Source organism: Pelobates fuscus, chromosome 10, assembly GCF_036172605.1.
Source record: "Pelobates fuscus isolate aPelFus1 chromosome 10, aPelFus1.pri, whole genome shotgun sequence".
NCBI lineage: Eukaryota > Metazoa > Chordata > Amphibia > Anura > Pelobatidae > Pelobates > Pelobates fuscus.
The window spans coordinates 80,193,475-80,212,303 of NC_086326.1; the positions used below are offsets into that span (position 1 = coordinate 80,193,475).

At 40.4% G+C, this 18,829-nt stretch overlaps 1 protein-coding gene across 1 annotated transcript in view; it reads left to right on the forward strand.

Annotated features, from left to right (window-relative positions):
• The window catches only part of ELOVL3 (ELOVL fatty acid elongase 3), a 32,923-nt gene extending 20,409 nt beyond the window's left edge, over positions 1-12,514 (forward strand). Inside the window, exons 3-5 of the mRNA XM_063433851.1 lie at positions 401-532; positions 8,302-8,453; positions 11,558-12,514. Coding sequence (XP_063289921.1) covers positions 401-532; positions 8,302-8,453; positions 11,558-11,979 — 706 coding nt within the window. The 3' untranslated portion in view covers positions 11,980-12,514. The remainder of the gene's footprint in view (positions 1-400; positions 533-8,301; positions 8,454-11,557) is intronic.
• The last annotated feature ends 6,315 nt before the right edge of the window (positions 12,515-18,829 follow it).

Consider the following 18,829-nt stretch of genomic DNA (forward strand, 5'->3'; position numbering starts at 1 on the left):
ATAGAGGTAGTGGTTGTGAGTAGAAGTAGGATGATAAGATACTTAAATTTGGCTCCTTAATCTATTAGAACCAGGTGAAAATAGATGGTCAGGGTGCGAAACCAAGGTCAGAAATGGAAGCAGGTAAAAGTTAGAATTAGAAGTAAATATTAATTCAAGATCAGAACATGCTGTGGTGAACTGCACTTGCAGAAAATTAGTGTTACCATATTATAAGTGTGTTCTAAATATTACAATGGGCGTGTTTTTTTAATTTAAACGATTTGGGATGGCTTTAAGCAGTGTCTTATGCAGACAAATTTTATACTAAAAAACATCTATTGACATCAGAATGGCAGGTAATGTGTAACTTATTCAGTTATGGATGTATGCTGACTGGGATTTATTGTATCTCCTGCAGGAGCAAGTCATTCTTCTTTTCCTTTCTCTATGTTGCTTTGATATTTGGTGGTCAACGGGTCATGAAAGAGCGAAAAAGATTTGAACTACGGAGACCGCTCGTCCTTTGGTCGTTTACTCTTGCTGTTTTCAGGTAAGTGTTTTCATGCAAACCTAGATAATTAATTTGAGCCATAACAGACAGAAAATACATTTTCAATGTTAATAAGATTTCTGAAAAAGCAAGAGGCAAATTATTATATCTTTTCGCGCTTCAATGTTCTTTAAATGATACATTAACATCAGATAATGGGCTACTGTACTATAGGACTGTTCAACAGTTGGCCTGTGTGATGGATGAATTCATCAATACTTTATGTGTTCAAAGTCTGTTTTAAAAGCTTGTTGGCTCTATTGTATACAATGTAATATATATCATAAGGCGTGAACCTCAGGCATGTGCCTCTGAATGCTCCGAGGCCATGCCTGTTAAGGCATTGGACAAACACTTAGTTAGTTAATAATGTACATACACATTGGAAGCTATTTGTAACAGCAACTTTGTAATTTTTCTTTGAATTTTAGCCTCACAATTTATTTTTCTCAAATTTTTATTTTGTGCGCAATATATATCCTTACCTGGCTTTGATTTGTGTTGCACCTGAACAATGTGCTGTACAGAAAATATAGACTTTTTCTAGTATGTAAAAAAATCTTTATGTTTATGTGTGTGTGTTTGTATGTAGAATTTGTATGTGTGTGTGAATGTTGGCTTTTGAATGCAGGCGTGCATTTTTGTGTAGTGTTTACACTGTTACACACAGATACACAGACACACACAGCAACAGACATGCAAATACACAGAGGGTTACCAGGGCAACGCTCCGCACAGACGGGTCTCGCGAGAGTTAGAGCTGGAGAGGGAACACAGCGTGTGATGGCCCCTGTGTGCAGCGGCTGCCTCCCTCCACTGGACCATCAGGCGATCTCCCCCCTCCCTGACAAGGTAAGAAGCAGGGAGGGGGGAATAAAACAAAAATATATAAACACATACATTTAAAAAAAAAATATGCTCCCCCCCATCATCCAGCACACACACACACACACACACACACACACACACACACACACACACACACACACACACACACATCATCCAGCACACACACACACACATCTTCCAGAACACACACACACACACACACACATCATCCAGCACACACACACATCATCCAGCACACACACACACATCATCCAGCACACACACACACACATCATCCAACACACACACACACACACACATCATCATCCAGCACACACACACACACACACACACACATCATCCAGCACACACACACACACACACATCATCCAGCACACACACACACACATCATCCAACACACACACATGCTCCAACACACACATACACACATCATCCAACACACACACACACATCATCCAGCACACACATCATCCAACACACACACACACACATCATCCAACACACACACACACACATCATCCAGCACACACACACACACATCATCCAGCGCACACACATCATCCAGCACACACACACTGCATTCATTATACACAATATGCACTTACTACAAACACACTACATTCATTATACACACTCTGCACTCATTACAAACACACTACATTCACTATACGCACTCTGCATTCATTATAAACACTCTGCACTCACTACAAACACACTAAATTCACTACACACACTGCATTTATTATACACACTCTGCACTCACTACAAACACACTAAATTCACTATACACACTGCACTCACTACACACACTACATTCACTATACACACTCGGCATTCATTATACACACTCTGCACTCACTACACACTACATTCACTATACACACTCTGCATTCACTACAAACACACTACATACACTGCATTCATTATACACACTGCATTCATTATACACACTCTGCACTCACTACAAACACACTACATTCACTGTACACACTCTGCATTCATTATACACACTCTGCACTCACTACACACTACATTCACTATACACACTCTGCATTCACTACAAACACACTACATACACTGCATTCATTATACACACTCTGCACTCACTACAAACACACTGCATTCATTATACACACTCTGCACTCACTACAAACACACTACATTCATTATACACACTCTGCACTCACTACAAACACACTGCATTCATTATACATACTGCACTCACTACAAACACACTCTGCACTTACTACAAACACACTGCATTCATTATACACACTCTGCACTCACTACAAACACACTGCATTCATTATACACACTCTGCACTCACTACAAACACACTACATTCATTATACACACTCTGTACTCCCTACAAACATACTACATTCATTATACACACTCTGCACTCACTACAAATACACTACATTCACTATACACACTGCACTCACTACACACACTACATTCATTATACACATTCTGCACTCACTACAAACACACTACATTTATTATACATACTGCACTCACTACACACACTACATTCATTATACACACTCTACACTTACTACAAACATACTACATTCATTGTACACACACTGCACTCACTACAAACACACTACATTCATTATTCATACTCTGCATTCACTACAAACATACTACATTCATTATACACACCCTGCACTGCACTATATGCATAGGAGTGTAATTTTTTTTTTTAAAGGGGTGGCAGGAATCTTGGGTGAGTTCCCACACTTTTTTCCCCAGGACTTGACCCCTGGACACAAAGCTACACACCAGGGCCGGACTGGCCCACCGGGATACCGGGGAATTTCCCGGTGGGCCGGTGGACTTGGGGCCGGCAGTGCAGCATTTGATACGTTTATTTTTCCCTCCTGTGAGGGTTTTGTTTGGAGGCTGGGGCAGATGAGGTGTCTGCTACACAGTCAGAGGTGGCAGCGAGCCAGCTGCAGCAGGGAGGAGTGAGAGTCTCTCCCACATTGCCAGCTCCTCTGCACGGCCAGTTTTGTAGGATCCAGCCCGCATTGGAGCTCCGCCCACCAGCCTCAGCCTGGTGACCTTTCACACAGGAAGAGGAAGTACAGGAAGAACCTGATCAGGATCCACACTGCCAGTGACAGGTAATTGTATGATTGATACTGAGAGAGAGTGTGTGAGAGAGAGAGAGAGAGTGAGTGTGAGAGAGGGAGAGAGTGTGAGAGAGGGAGAGAGTGTGAGAGAGAGAGTGTGAGAGAGGGAGAGAGTGTGAGAGAGGGAGAGGGAGAGAGAGAGTGTGTGAGAGAGAGTGTGAGAGAGAGTGTGTGAGAGAGAGAGTGTGTGAGAGAGAGAGAGAGAGAGTGTGTGTGAGGGAGAGAGTGTGAGAGAGGGAGAGAGAGAGAGAGAGAGAGAGAGGGAGAGAGAGAGAGAGGGAGAGAGAGGGAGAGAGAGAGAGGGAGAGAGAGAGAGTGTGAGAGAGAGTGTGAGAGAGGGAGGGAGAGAGAGAGAGAGTGTGAGAGAGAGAGAGGGAGAGAGTGTGAGAGAGGGAGAGAGTGTGAGAGAGGGAGAGAGTGAGAGGGAGGGAGAGAGTGTGTGAGAGAGAGAGTGTGTGAGAGAGGGAGAGTGTGAGAGAGGGAGAGAGTGTGAGAGAGGGAGAGAGTGTGAGAGAGGGAGAGAGAGGGAGAGAGTGAGAGAGAGGGAGTGTGAGAGAGTGTGAGAGAGAGGGAGAGAGTGTGAGAGAGAGAGTGTGTATCAGTGAGCTTGTAGTGTGCATCAGTGAGCGTGTGGTGTGCTTGTGTATATCAGTGAGCTTGTGGTGTGTATCGGTGAGCTTGTAGTGTGCCTGTGTGTATCAGTGAGCTTCTAGTGTGCATCAGTGAGCTTCTAGTGTGCTTGTAGTGTGCTTGTGTATCAGTGAGCTTGTGTGTTTGTCAGTGAGCTTGTGGTGTGCTTGTGTGTATATCCGTGAGCTTGTGGTCTGCTTGTGTGTATCAGTGAGCTTGTAGTGTGCTTGTGTATATCAGTGAGCTTGTAGTGTGCATCAGTGAGCTTGTGGTGTGCTTGTGTGTATATCCATGAGCTTGTGGTGTGCTTGTGTGTATCAGTGAGCTTGTAGTGTGCTTGTGTATATCAGTGGGCTTGTAGTGTGCATCAGTGAGCTTGTGGTGTGCTTGTGTGTTTGTCAGTGAGCTTGTAGTGTGCTTGTGTATCAGTGAGCTTGTAGTGTGCTTGTGTGTGTGTATCAGTGAGCTTGTGTGTGTCAGTGAGCTTGTGGTGTGCTTGTGTGTATATCCGTGAGCTTGTAGTGTGCTTGTGTGTGTATCAGTGAGCTTGTGTGTGTATCAGTGAGCTTGTGGTGTGCTTGTGTGTATCAGTGAGCTTGTAGTGTGCTTGTGTATCAGTGAGCTTGTAGTGTGCTTGTGTGTGTATCAGTGAGCTTGTGTGTGTCAGTGAGCTTGTGGTGTGCTTGTGTGTATATCCGTGAGCTTGTAGTGTGCTTGTGTGTGTATCAGTGAGTTGTGTGTGTATCAGTGAGCTTGTGGTGTGCTTGTGTGTATCAGTGAGCTTGTAGTGTGCTTGTGTATCACTGAGCTTGTAGTGTGCTTGTGTGTGTATCAGTGAGCTTGTGTGTGTCAGTGAGCTTGTGGTGTGCTTGTGTGTATATCCGTGAGCTTGTAGTGTGCTTGTGTGTGTATCAGTGAGCTTGTGTGTGTATCAGTGAGCTTGTGGTGTGCTTGTGTGTATCAGTGAGCTTGTAGTGTGCTTGTGTATATCAGTGAGCTTGTGGTGTGCTTGTGTATCAGTGAGCTTGTAGTGTGCTTGTGTGTGTATCAGTGAGCTTGTGTGTTTGTCAGTGAGCTTGTGGTGTGCTTGTGTGTATATCTGTGAGCTTGTAGTGTGCTTGTGTGTGTATCAGTGAGCTTGTGGTGTGCTTGTGTGTATATCCGTGAGCTTGTAGTGTGCTTGTGTGTGTATCAGTGAGCTTGTTTGTGTATCAGTGAGCTTGTGGTGTGCTTGTGTGTATCAGTGAGCTTGTGGTGTACTTGTGTGTATCAGTGAGCTTGTAGTGTGCTTGTGTATATCAGTGAGCTTGTAGTGTGCATCAGTGAGCTTGTGGTGTGCTTGTATGTTTGTCAGTGAGCTTGTAGTGTGCTTGAGTATCAGTGAGCTTGTAGTGTGCTTTTGTGTGTATCAGTGAGCTTGTAGTGTGCTTGTGTGTGTATCAGAGAGCTTCTGTGTGTCAGTAAGCTTGTGTGGGTCAGCGCACTTCTGTGATTGTCATTATCAAGCTTGTGTTGGTCAGAGAGGTTGTGTGTGTGGTGAGCTTGTCTGTAGTTAGGTTGTGTTTGTCACTGAGTTTGTCTCTAGTGTGCTTGAGTGAATGTCAGTGAATTTGTGTACGGCAGTAAGCTTGTCTGTAGTGAGCTTGTGCATGTGTCAGAGAGCTTTTGTGTTTATCGGTGAGCTTGTCTGTAGTGAGCTCTTTTTTGTGTCAGTGAGCTTTTCTTTAGTCGGTGTGTGTGTGTGTGCCATTGAACTAGTGTGATTTATTAATGTGGAACATCCTTTTAATATATATATTTTCTGAAATTATACAATTGACACACTGATGCCGATATGCTGATATTGGCATGGAGTGTTTCCCTGCTTAAAGAATTGTCCCCAAGCATAGCCAGTCACAACGGACAGGGAGCGTCCTGGAGGGTGGTGGTTATAGCACTGTAACACCCATGGATCATCTAGAGCGAGGGGCTGCAGGTAAGACAAAAGTCTTCTTCAAAGTGAATACATATAAACAATACAAGCATACTATGTGACACAATGAATTAGAGGGCTGAAATAATTTTTTTTCAGGGCTGCTTTCTGTTCCCAGTCCGGCCCTGCTACACACACTGACACATACACAGAGATACACCCACTGGTACTTTTACAAATTGACACACAGATACATATACACAGGCATCCGTTGGGTAAGTGTGATAGGGTTTGGGGAGTAGTTGTGAGGGTAGGAGAGCATGCCACAGTTAGGGAATGAGAGGAGGCACACACCTATCAGGAAGGAGGAAAATAAACCTGTGTACAAACCACTATAAAAACACAATTTGTACATGTACATTATTACGCTCGGAGAGGTAAAAATACCACTGATTACTTTTCAGAAGAAAAAACGTCACATACTCCAACAGACAGGTAGACCAGTGCAAATAGTCAATATTGTAAGGAATGATGAAAAATAAATAAATAATGACAACAGATGACCAACTAGTATGTTTGCTTAATATCATTGTTAGTTATTAGCATGTGGTTGTTTAAATAAAGTAAGAGCACATGTTGCAGTTCTCATATTTTATGATGCATCATTTGCTTATGCATTTCAGACCATAAACTAGTCATGTGGATATTATTATAATGTAGGCATATTATTTACAATAGCATGTGATTTCTTATCTGTAGCTATAATCTGGCTATTTCAATCCGCTAATTTATCCTTAGAATATTAAATTAAAGGACACCTAAAGACATCCAGACCACTTTATCTCAGTGAAGTGGTCTGGGTACAGTGGTCTTATAGTTTTAAACCCCCTTCCATTTCAGCGGTAAAAATACCTCTAGTATTACTAAAGTTGCTTCCCTTGTGAGGCGCTTCATTTGTGAACCAAATCAAAATTCTAGAGAGCATTTGATTGGCTCAGCACATCAATTAGCCTCTCAATGCTTCCCTATGGGAAAGCATAGGATTGGCTGAGATCATCAATCTGTATGACTTCAGCCAGGGAGGCAGAGTGGCCACAGCGAGACCAGTGTGACGAGGGAAGAATAGTGAGCAAAACTTATCTTTAAAACTCTCACAATGGAGGAGGGCGACACCTAAATAGGTAGGGGAACACTATAGCTTTAGATATACATGTTCCTTTAAGCTAAACCGATTGTGCAAGCTCACGAGATCAGTCATTTCTCCCCTTGTATCTTCACCCTCACAAATCCCTAAATCTTTTTTAAGTGTGCATTTTTTTCCCCACAGTCTTTGATGCAATTTTATTATTTCTCTTCTCTCAGTCAAGTCCTCCTTCCCCTCGCCCAAATATGTATCTTACGTTCTTGAACATTTGTCCTGACGCTCTACTCAATAGCTTATTGAATAGGGCATGAGCCTACCGATCCCTGAATTCTTACTTGTGCCAGAAAGCTAGATTTGGCTCTGGTTATTTTATCAGTAACACAATATGTCATATGTTTCAGATAACGATACTACGTTACTGTGATATTTGACACCAAGTCATTGTTCTGTGTAATACCAATTCTGCTGTTTGTTGTATCCAGGGGTTTTTGTTTCCTAACACCTTTTGTTACTTTGTTTGCATGCTTTGCTTAAAAGGGAACTATACCTATCTTGAATTTACACAACTAAATAAACCGCTGAAAATCACCCATAACGTGTTTTAACCTTTCTTTCATTAAATGTTATTCCTTTTTTTTTTTTTTTTTTTTAATGTATATTAAAGATTTCACACACTACATTTTAAACCAGTTCTAAAACGTCAAAACCAGGGCAAACACTGTAAATAAAAAAGCAGACAAAGAAACACTATTTCATGTCTGCTCTTCTCTGTATGCATTCTCTATGTTGACCGCCAGGTGTAAAGGACAGAGTTTATAACAATGATTGACAGGGAGCTAAGATGGCGGCACCCGGCTGCAGGATAAACATTGTGAATTTCTACATGTAATTTAATTTTTCACACTATATATTGCATATTTAATAAAAAAAGAAAATACATGGATAAGTAAACATAATATCAAACCATGCCCCCTCATTTGAGTACCATGTTCACATTGTACTAGTTTGAAAAAGTAATATTCACACACCATATCCAGCTGTATTCCTATTAATAAACTATTTACTAATTGCAAACATGTCTTCCATTTACAGTATTATTGGGGCAATCCGAACCAGCTGGTATTTGGGGAATGTACTTATCGCCAGTGGTTTCAAGGAATCTGTGTGTGACAGTGGATTTTACAGTGGACCAGTTAGCAAATTTTGGGCTTATGCATTTGTCTTAAGTAAAGTCCCAGAACTTGGTAAGTTTAAATATTTTTTGTTACTTCTTGCCTTGAAGAAGGATACATTAATTAATTTTACCACAAACTACTCATGAAACGTATACTAGATAACAGCACACAGTCACACAAATACAATGTTACAAAGCAACTGCAGCACCCATATATAATGCAAGCACAATACGGCAACATACACCGCTCAGTTTAAAAAAAAAAATAGGCAGGGAATTCAAGATCTTGTTTTGGCACAGTGCTGCTAAAAGTTGCCTACCCCAGTATTAATTTCGGCAGCAAATTTCAATTTAGGTTTAGTCATTTGACTAAAACGCCATTTTAGTTTTAGCTGTATTGTAGTCATCTGAATTATTTAGCTTTAGTCTAGTCTTAGTTGACTAAATCTCCAGAAAGTTATAGTCGACAAGACTAAAATCTAATGGGTTTAGTTAAAGCCTCTATCTGTCTCTTTTGCCCCAGCTCCTCTGTGTCTCTTTGTGTGTCCCCGGCCCCCCTAGGTGTCTCTCTGAGCTAAAAACTAAAGCACCATTTGCTAAACTACATTTAATCAACTGCTAGAGTTACCTTCACTCCTTACAGACAAATACAGTTCAGAGATTTATGAATTCTAATAACGTCAGTTACAAAGAATTTCTATAGGTATTAATATATTTCTTAGTTTTCTAAAGCAGGATTGACTGCGCCTTGCCCACTGCAACTCTTTGCATAATATATCTGGAAAGAATGTAGCTAAGTGTACAAAAAATGTGTGCGAGAGGAGGTTTTAACTGATAAATGTGAGACAGTTTGACAGATGGGTGGAACAGTGATAGGGTAATAATCAAGTAATAACTGATAAAAAACAAACAACAAAAAAAACAGATACAGGAGTTAAATGTTGCCAGTGGATCTTCAACTTAATTTTATAATCTTTTTTTTTTTTTACCCTTTTTTATTGCTATTTCCTCTTTTCTTCTTTCCTGTAACATTGTAACTGTAACTGATGTGAACATTTCTATTTATTTACCATAGTGACTTTGTGCTTAACATTCTAAAACCCTTGAATATTCCAAATAAAAGTATATATAAAAATAAAATGTATTGTGGACCAGTCACATCCATAACTATAATATCCTTAATATCCTAAATTATAATCCCTCCCATACATCCTTTAAGGGACACTATTGTCACCAGAACAACAACAGCTTATTAAATTTGTTCTGGTGAGTAGAATCATTACCTTCAGGCTTTTTGCTGTAAACACTGTATTTTCAGAGAGAATGCAGTGTTTACATTACAGCCTAGTGATAACTTCACTGGCCACTCCTCAGATGGCTGTTAGAGATCCTTCCTGGGTCATGGCTGCCTAAAATGCATCCAAACATTCAGTGCCTCCACCCTCTGCATGCAGACACTGAACTTTCCTCATAGATATTCATTGATTCAATTCATCTCTATGAGGAGAAGCTGATTGGCCAGGACTGTGTTTGAATTGTGCTGGCTCTGCCCCTGATCTGCCTCTTTGTCAGTCTCAGTCAATCCTATGGGGAAGCACTGTGATTGGATCAGGCTACCCCTTCTGCTGTTGTCAGCAGGCAGTGGGCAGGTCTAAAGGAAACAGAGCCAGAGCTCCAGACTTGAAAACAAGTAAGATTTTGCTATTTTTAGGGAGGGTACCAGGGGGTCTAGATGGTGATTCTAACCCTGTAGGGTCAGGAATGCGTTTGTGTTCCTGACTCTATAATGCTCCTTTAATCCCTGTATACATAGACTAAATTTTAGTTCCCATTAAATAAAACATTCGTTCCCTTTCCTAATTCCTAAAATATAGCAAAAGTTTATTAAAGCATTCTTGCAACCACTGAGTACATTGGAAAGAATAATAAGTAAGTAAACTACGGTGATACTTTGCAGGCAGCAAGAGCAGGCTGAAAAGCCATGTATTGTACACATTATTAATGTAACTGCATTTAAAGGCATACTATACTGAAGTGCCATACAGACATATAAATGAGCCAAACAAAATGTTTCCTTCATGCACAAGTCTAATGACTATAACTTTAGGTGGGATCATATTCTTCTCCTACATACACCTTACATATTGTAAATAGATCATTGCTCTTACAAAACGATCAGCTGATACATAACCAAACTAAATAAATATAATATACATTTTATATGTGAGCATTTATTATTAAGTAGGAACTCTGATCGCATATTTGTCAGTGGGGCCTACAGTACGTGTCTTCACACAGATACTTTACATTCTTGCCTTCACTGACTGCAAGAATTTGCTTAATGTGGGTGTACTGCAATCAGAGAAAGAGCTGGGTTTTTTGGAATGTAGACAAACCTGTATGTCTATTCTGTTTCTGCCCTTTCAACCATTTTTTCAAAGTTAGCATTTGCCTTCAGTTTGCACAGGGTGTAATGAAACCAAAATGAAAAAGAAGCACTGAGATTTCCTACCGTGCCAATCCCTCTCATTTCATAAATTCTATTATGTTTTAAGTATCTTGTGTTTATTGAAGTTGGGTCAAGGTTTACAGATAACAGCACAGTGAGGCAATATTAAGGTACCTTACAATGTTGCGAAAAATTATGCATTTAAGACAATACTAGTAGTCAGTTTTGAGTACACTTTGGGGCCTTACAAAGGAAACTGAACAAGCAGATATGGGAGGGGGGACAAGGGAAAACAGGGGTAGGGATGATGCTGGAACCCCGACTCTCACTCGCCACTGTTGGGTAAGGAATTGTAGTTGTCCCATCTTGGCCAAACAGTGGTAAACTTTGGAAGCGTGCCGATATAAGTATGGGCCTTTCCTTTATGGAGCCTTGTGTTTTGGATTGCTAATCTGTGCCTGGATTATTTGGTTGGCTTTGCCTTTTCCATTTAAATTTTCTTAGTAATCTATTTTATTATATAATGATTATTTGTTGTTATCATTATAAGTGGAATATGCAGACTATGCTTGCAAACTGGTTATCTCTTTGTACCGGTGCCTAGAGCATGCTTTTATACAGTTCAACTGGTTATCTGTTTATACTAATACCTAGAACATGTTTTATACAATTGTATTTCCATATAGATTTCTGGTTTCACTCTTTCTTATTGTCTTCTTTAACAGGTGACACTTTGTTTATTGTTCTGCGCAAACAAAAGCTGATCTTCCTTCATTGGTATCACCACATCACAGTCCTGCTTTACACCTGGTACACCTACAAGGACACAGTTGCTGGAGGAGGATGGTTCATGACCATGAATTTCACTGTCCATGCTTTCATGTATTCGTACTACACTTTAAGGGCAGCTGGGATCCGTGTTCCACGTCCTTGTGCCATGTTTATCACCATCACCCAGATCTTGCAGATGTTCATGGGCATTGTGGTGAACAGCCTGGTATATTATTGGAAACAGGATGGGGGTTGCAAAAGTACAACGGAAAATATATTCTGGTCAAGCATGATGTACCTGAGTTACCTAATACTCTTTTGCAGTTTCTTCATTAAGGCATATATGAAGGAACCAGAAAAAAAGAAAAATGAATAAACAGCCTTCGTTGAGCTTGACACGTGTCTTAGCGCAAAGTTCCGCTATCAATACATTTCCAACTCAAATATGACAGGAAAATATACATTTATATTTTTTAGATTGTTTTTTTTATTATTTTTTTTTTATTATTAAGGTGTTAAATGTTCATATTGAAAAACGATAACCTTTTTTTTTTTTCTTTTAAATAAGTACAAATGCTTAATTGCCAACATTACATGTGACATTTTGGCAAGAAACGTCAATCATATTAGTTTAACTATGTGTTCATATTTGAAAGCAAATAAGTGACTGGTGCAAGTATAAAAGACAGCGACCGGAGATTTTGCATAAATGCACTTGTTCTAAATTTTAAGTTATCAAAAAAGGCACTAGAAACCTCACTGACAAATCCAGATACCATATAGTTAAGGTATTAAATGGTAGTTTGCTTTGTTTTATTGAAATCACACTCATGTGGTTTAACATATCAGTGATATCCTTAATTTAATGTAACATAAAATAGAATACAGTGCTTCACTATTTAATATTATATTGGAAGTAACTTTTGGTGCTCTTTCCTTGTGCCCTTTCCTTGTGCATGTAGGTTAAAATGATAATATATGCTTTGTGTCTATATACCATGTGTGTCAACGTCATGTTCAAGGAATGCCTTGAGATTAACTTTTCTTTATTTCCAAATTCACAATAACATCCCATGCCACTATAAAATTGTAAGCCCCATTAAAAGGGCGTTCCTTCTCTGATTGGTCGCCTGCACCCCGCAGCGACCAATGAGCACTTACTCGTGCCGATCAATCAGCAGAATGGCGCAAATCCAGTTTGAATGGGCACTCCTTCTGCCCTTGGTCGGCACAGACTTCCAGGCGGCCAGTGGGGCCCCTGTGGCTGTGTAGCGACTCACAGTTCCGGGGATTCCGCTGGGGCTTGCGCCTCTCTCTGGGGCTACCTCCACCTAGGTAGCAATAGAGAGAGCGCTCCTTGGGCAGCTCTGCAAATTATTTATCCTCTTCACATTGCATGACCTGGTAACAGAATTATTTAAATAATTGTGCTGGGCTATGAAAATACTGAGTAGATCCCAATCACAGGATACAAGAATTTTCCATTTTACCATGACTCATACCAACCAAACACCATAACCGGGACTACATTTTGAAGTGAAGAATGTAGAGTCTAATATTATGAATTTTAAAGGAAACTAGTTATACAAATATTCATGAAATGGAACAATTCTTGCTCGGGGACATCATTTTTTATAGCACTAAAATTTATTAGACTAATTTAACCTGTTATTTGCTTGATAGGCCTCATTACCCATGATAATATTTAACAAATAATTACTTTTTAATCATGGTCAATGGTCAATGAATAATACTCACTTTCTATGAATTGGTTCACAGTAATTCCCCAAACTTCTCTTTGCAGTGTTATTTATGCAGTTGAATATAAATTCTATAATACTAATATGCATTAAATCAGCATGTTTATATGTGAAAACAGAGCTGTTGTTGGGCCTTCAATGACTGCCTTTAACAGCTTCTGCATGCTGTGGTTGATTTACAGACATAAAATGTATTATTTATACTGTAACTTTATAGTCCCATGTTTTATGGCTTAAGAAAATTATTGTCAAGGCATTATTCATTAGTTCCTTTATCGTCTCCCTTTGTTCCATCTTCAAAAAGCATTAGTCACTTCCCTGATTTTAGCACAACCAAATAGCTGACTACATGTTGGTTGTGCTAAAATAGTTTTAAAATTCTTTATAGTTTAATTATTTTTAATTTACATTCTTTGGCAGGCGGCCCTTCGCAACAAATGTCAATTAATAAATAAATGGTTCATGCATACGCACTGCTCTAGTAGAGAAAATGCAAAGAGCGGATGTGCTCATACAGATTTCTTTGTTAATGCATGAGTGGACCAAATTGGTCATGGGACAGGAACTTAGAACTTAGAACACTTAAGACAAGTTGCTTACTTACCTCTCCAGCTGTATTCACCCGAGTAAAGGCGTCAATATCAATAGTTCCTCTAGAAAGACCTCCTTAAATTCTAATTTTTAAGCTTTTCGGAAGTTAATCTTTGCAAATACTGTCTTTTTTAAAAGTCCTAGTCCATTGCAAATTATTTTGAAGCATTATGTATGAACCACTTGAAATGGGGACAAAATGCAAGCTTTGGCAGCGTGCTAATGTTTGTTTTTTTAGGATGGCTCTGTGTGTGACATTATGGTTTGCACATATTTAGTATTATCAGTTTGCCTTCATTCCTCCAGTGGGGTCTTAAAATCTATAAGTCATATACTTGATTAGTAAAAAATGTGTCATCATATGTGTACCTCACTTTTTTGTATATCTACATAAAATGGCAGCAGGTGCTCCGAGTAAGTGGTAAGTCTTTCAATGAAGAGAATGTATTGTCTTGTGGTACATGTGACATTTTCTGATGGAGGACATAATCCACACATTACTTTTTAACTGTCATATTAGTCTTTCATTATGTATATTCTGTACATATTTTATACCACAGGTTTTATTTTCTTGTTCATTACATCACCCTGTATGTGCACAGAAGGCTGCTACATGCCAAAATATAGAATGTGTTGACATCTGCTACATGAAATGTTTTATATATATATACTGGAATAAATTTTTTTTTACAATTTTGTCACTGTGTCTTAATTATTATGGTCTACAAGGTTGAAAGGTAAGTAGTGTATTTTCAGAACATTATTTATTGTATTAATGGCAAATTAGAAAGGAACTAAGCAACCAGAAATATGGTGCAGTGGAGACTGGCTCAGAGGTTGAAGAAACAATAGATTAGCTCAGAGGAAGACATCCAAGAGGTCATGGGGTATTCTACAATAGAGAACATGTAGGTGATCAGGAAAATTGGTTATCTATACTTTCTCCATATGTTAATTCTCTCCTGGTGATGGAGAACATGAATCAATGCTTTGTTGCCTCATTAACCCTACAAACAGAGCAGCAGCTACTCTATCTGTCTACGTGCATTATGACTGCTAGAAGTGACCTGGACTTCAAACCACGTCCCACACTTAATTACTAGACAGGCTGCTGCATGTTGATATAATATTTAATTGTCTTTTAAAAATTAGAAGTTGGAAAGAGATGTATAGGGAAATTAGCTCTTGGTATAAGGTGCTTAAGTGGTGTCAGGACAGTATACAGCCCTAACAAGCTAAATTTAGGCAAACACCATCCAAAACAAAGTATGCCGGAAAGGTGCGTATTATGAATCCATACAGTGGTCTTGCTGAACACTATGCCAAGATAGGCAAAAATGCCTAAAATAAGGCAGATATACTCTAAAATCAGGCAGATGTACTCTTGTGTTGTCACAGGAAACAAGAAATAAGCCAAGGTCAAGGATATATAGAGTATCACAAGAAACACAAAATAAGCCAATATCAAGGGTATATAAAGTATTACAGGAAACAAGAAATAAGCCAAAGTCAAGGGTATATAAAGTATCACAGGAAACAAGAAGTAAGCCAAGGTCAAGGGTATATAGAGTATCACAGGAAACAAGAAGTAAGCCATGGTCAAGGGTATATAAAGGATCACAGGCAATAAGAAATAAGCCGAGATCAAGGGTATATAAAGTATCACAGGAAACAAGAAGTAAACCAAGGTCAAGGGTATATAGAGTATCACATGAAATGAGAAATAAGCCAAGGTCAAGGGTATATAGCGTATCACAAGAAACACAAAATAAGCCAATGTCAAGGGTATATAAAGTATTACAGGAAACAAGAAATAAGCCAAGGTCAAGGGTATATAGAGTATCACAGGAAACAAGAAGTAAGCCATGGTCAAGGGTATATAGAGGATCACAGGCAATAAGAAATAAGCCGAGATCAAGGGTATATAGAGTATTACAGGAAACAAGAAATAAGCCAAGGTCAATGGTATATAAAGTATCTCAGGAAACAAGAAGTAAGCCAAGGTCAAGGGTATATATAGTATCACAGGAAATAAGAAATAAGCCAAGGAGAAGAGAATAATAGAGTACTTCCCAGGTCACATACTAATAAATAAATCAAATGGAACTCTGGGATTCCAGAACAGAAACAATGAAAGGGCAATGGTCTGTCTGTGATGTGGATTTAAATAGGTGGTGATACATCCTTATTGGTTAGCATTATGATTACGACATTGGATGCATCTGGTATGATGGAAAAATTTATCAAATAAAATAAACATGTAACACAGTATCTATATTTATATGAAATACACCTATGGGCTGCTACAAACTAAACCAGAGCGACTAACGGTAAACACAGGTTTTTTACATCTGGTATGATGTTGCGCGAATGCTGCATTAGATCTTGTTTCTTGCCACTCCAGCCTATGCTATGCATTACTTTTGCACTTTCCCTTTAGAACAGTTTACCCATAGCCTTTTTCTCTAGTATTTCCCATTTAGCCCCCTTATAATTACTTTAGACTAGAAACATGGTAATACAATTTAAGCAAGGCAGTGCAAGGATCAGGCAGGCGCTGAAGCAAAGGTATTAAATACGATTTTTCAAAGATGATGTGACAAAAGATCAAAAGATATTGGGACAGATTCAAATAAAAATCAAAGAAAGTTAATTTTGGGACTGCACCTATGGGTCAAACCTTTTTTTATATACTTCCCAAACAGAGCTCCAGTGATATTTACCAACTATAGCCTCTTTTTTTATGCAACATCCTTGATGATATCACTTAATGTTAGTGATGGTGGAAGCAACCCAGGTTATGGCCCTGACCATATATAATGGCAGAAAGTAGTCTGTTAGCTACAGAAGACACACAGAAGACACCAGGCTCATTTATCAAGAGAAACTGAATGTTAGGCATTGTGGTGAAAGTAACCTTGCCACGGGCTCCTGGAGTGATTTTTGGATATGTTGGTCACCCAGATCGGGGCTATCAGGGGATGTAACTGGTGGGGTTTTTAATGTGTTTTTGGTGGTACGCTTGAGGTGTCTATAAAATGTGTGTTTTCTGTGCCTGGAGATAATTGAGACAGTTAAGACAGTTCCTGACTCAATTATCTCTCGGGCAGAGGGGAGGGATTACCCTGTTGTTTTGTATAGGAAACCCTTTGCATGGGGTTTGCATAAAATGCCATGTCTGACCTCTAATAAACAGACTACTTCCCAGCATTAAGCCTTGGCTCATGTGTGGTTGGGCTTGCTATACTGCTCTTTGGATTACTATTGTCGGGATCCCGCGGGCGGCTGCGAAGGGAGGCTGCACTCCGCTCGCAGTACTCACCCTCCAGCCGTCCGCGGTCCCCTCCTCCTCGTGGGTTCGGCGAGCGGCATCCTTCCAGCCTCGGATGCCGCCCGTGTCTTCCTCCACGTCCCCCAGCGGCAGCATGCATGACCCTGCACGCTGGGAGACCGCCCAATATATTACATGCCGGGGTCAGTCACCTGACCCGGCGTTAAAGGCACAGTGCCTCAATCACAGTGGGAGGTTTAGATATCTCCCACGTGTGATTGTTAATTCTGATTGGAAATTATCCAATCAGAATTAACCTTAGAGTTTAAATACTTACCTTTCCTGTTCCTCCCTGCCCTGTTGTGGTCTTTGCTTGCTAGTATTGCTTCTTAACTTGTGTTTCTGGTTACGTACTCTCTGGCTTGTTAATCTGACTTTGTGACTTTCTCCTACCCTTTGACCTCAGCTTGTTTCTCATTATTCTGTCTTCTGGTTCCCCTTACTCGGCTTGTCTCCTGACTATTCTCTGTGTGCTTAGCCCGGCCACTCTAAGGTCCGGTACGGCACCTTTTCTATGTGTGTGTGTGTGTGTTAGCGTGTTTGGTTCCCCGGATCGTGAATACTATACCTGCTATACTCTCTTGAAGGAGAGGTCTTCCCACTGGGAGCTGGATCTAGGTGTTGGTCCAGGGTGGGAAGGGATTGCAAGACCCAGCCAAGCTGTGGCATCTAATGGGTGTAGAAGGCCACCACCACTAAATACCATGCCAACTGCCTTTTTGTGTGTTTTCCAATTGTATTGTGTGGTCCCTCTGTGTTTTTTCATGTATCTGCTTGTATTTCATGTATTTTGCCTGTTCACCGTTCGGGAGGACTCATACAAACGGAACCCGTTCGTCTCCCAAACGGGGACCACCCTGATTTCCCATTTAGAACGCTCATTTGAATGTTCTGAAACTACAAAGAAAATCATTACCGAATGCTCCCCTGGGTGGCCGCCGGTTCGTCTATCTGAACGGCAACCAGGAGATGCTGTCTCAGGTCCCCGCGTCGGGCATCACCCTATCTGCTCCTAACGGAGCTGTAATCACTACTTCCCTACCCGAGAGCTGCAAAGCCAGGCTCGGAGCTGCCCAAGGAGCGCTCTCTCTATTGCTACCTAGATAGAGGTAGCCCCAGAGAGAGGCGCAAGACCCAGCAGAACCTGGAATTCCGTGCCGACCAAGGGCTCATTCAAACTGGATTTGCGCCATTCTGCTGATTGGTCGGCACGAGTGAGTGCTGATTGGTCGCTGCAGGGCACAGGTGACCAATCAGAGAAGGAACGCCCTTTCAAACAGAGTTTCACGCCCCTGTCTTCTGATTGAGCAGCGAAACCCCTCTCCTCCCTGAGCGCTGATTGGCACAAATAGTTTTGGCGCCGTACAGCTGATTGGTTGTTGCTTGGTTTAGGCGCAGAGTTTGAATTCACAGGACTAAACCAAGCAACTCTATTGAACTAATTTCGGGGATGTACAGAGCCTTGAGCCCCAGACTTAAGATGATGATTTCTCGGGCTCTGTACATACAATAGCCTCGCCTCGCTATTTGCAGGGATCCTAGAT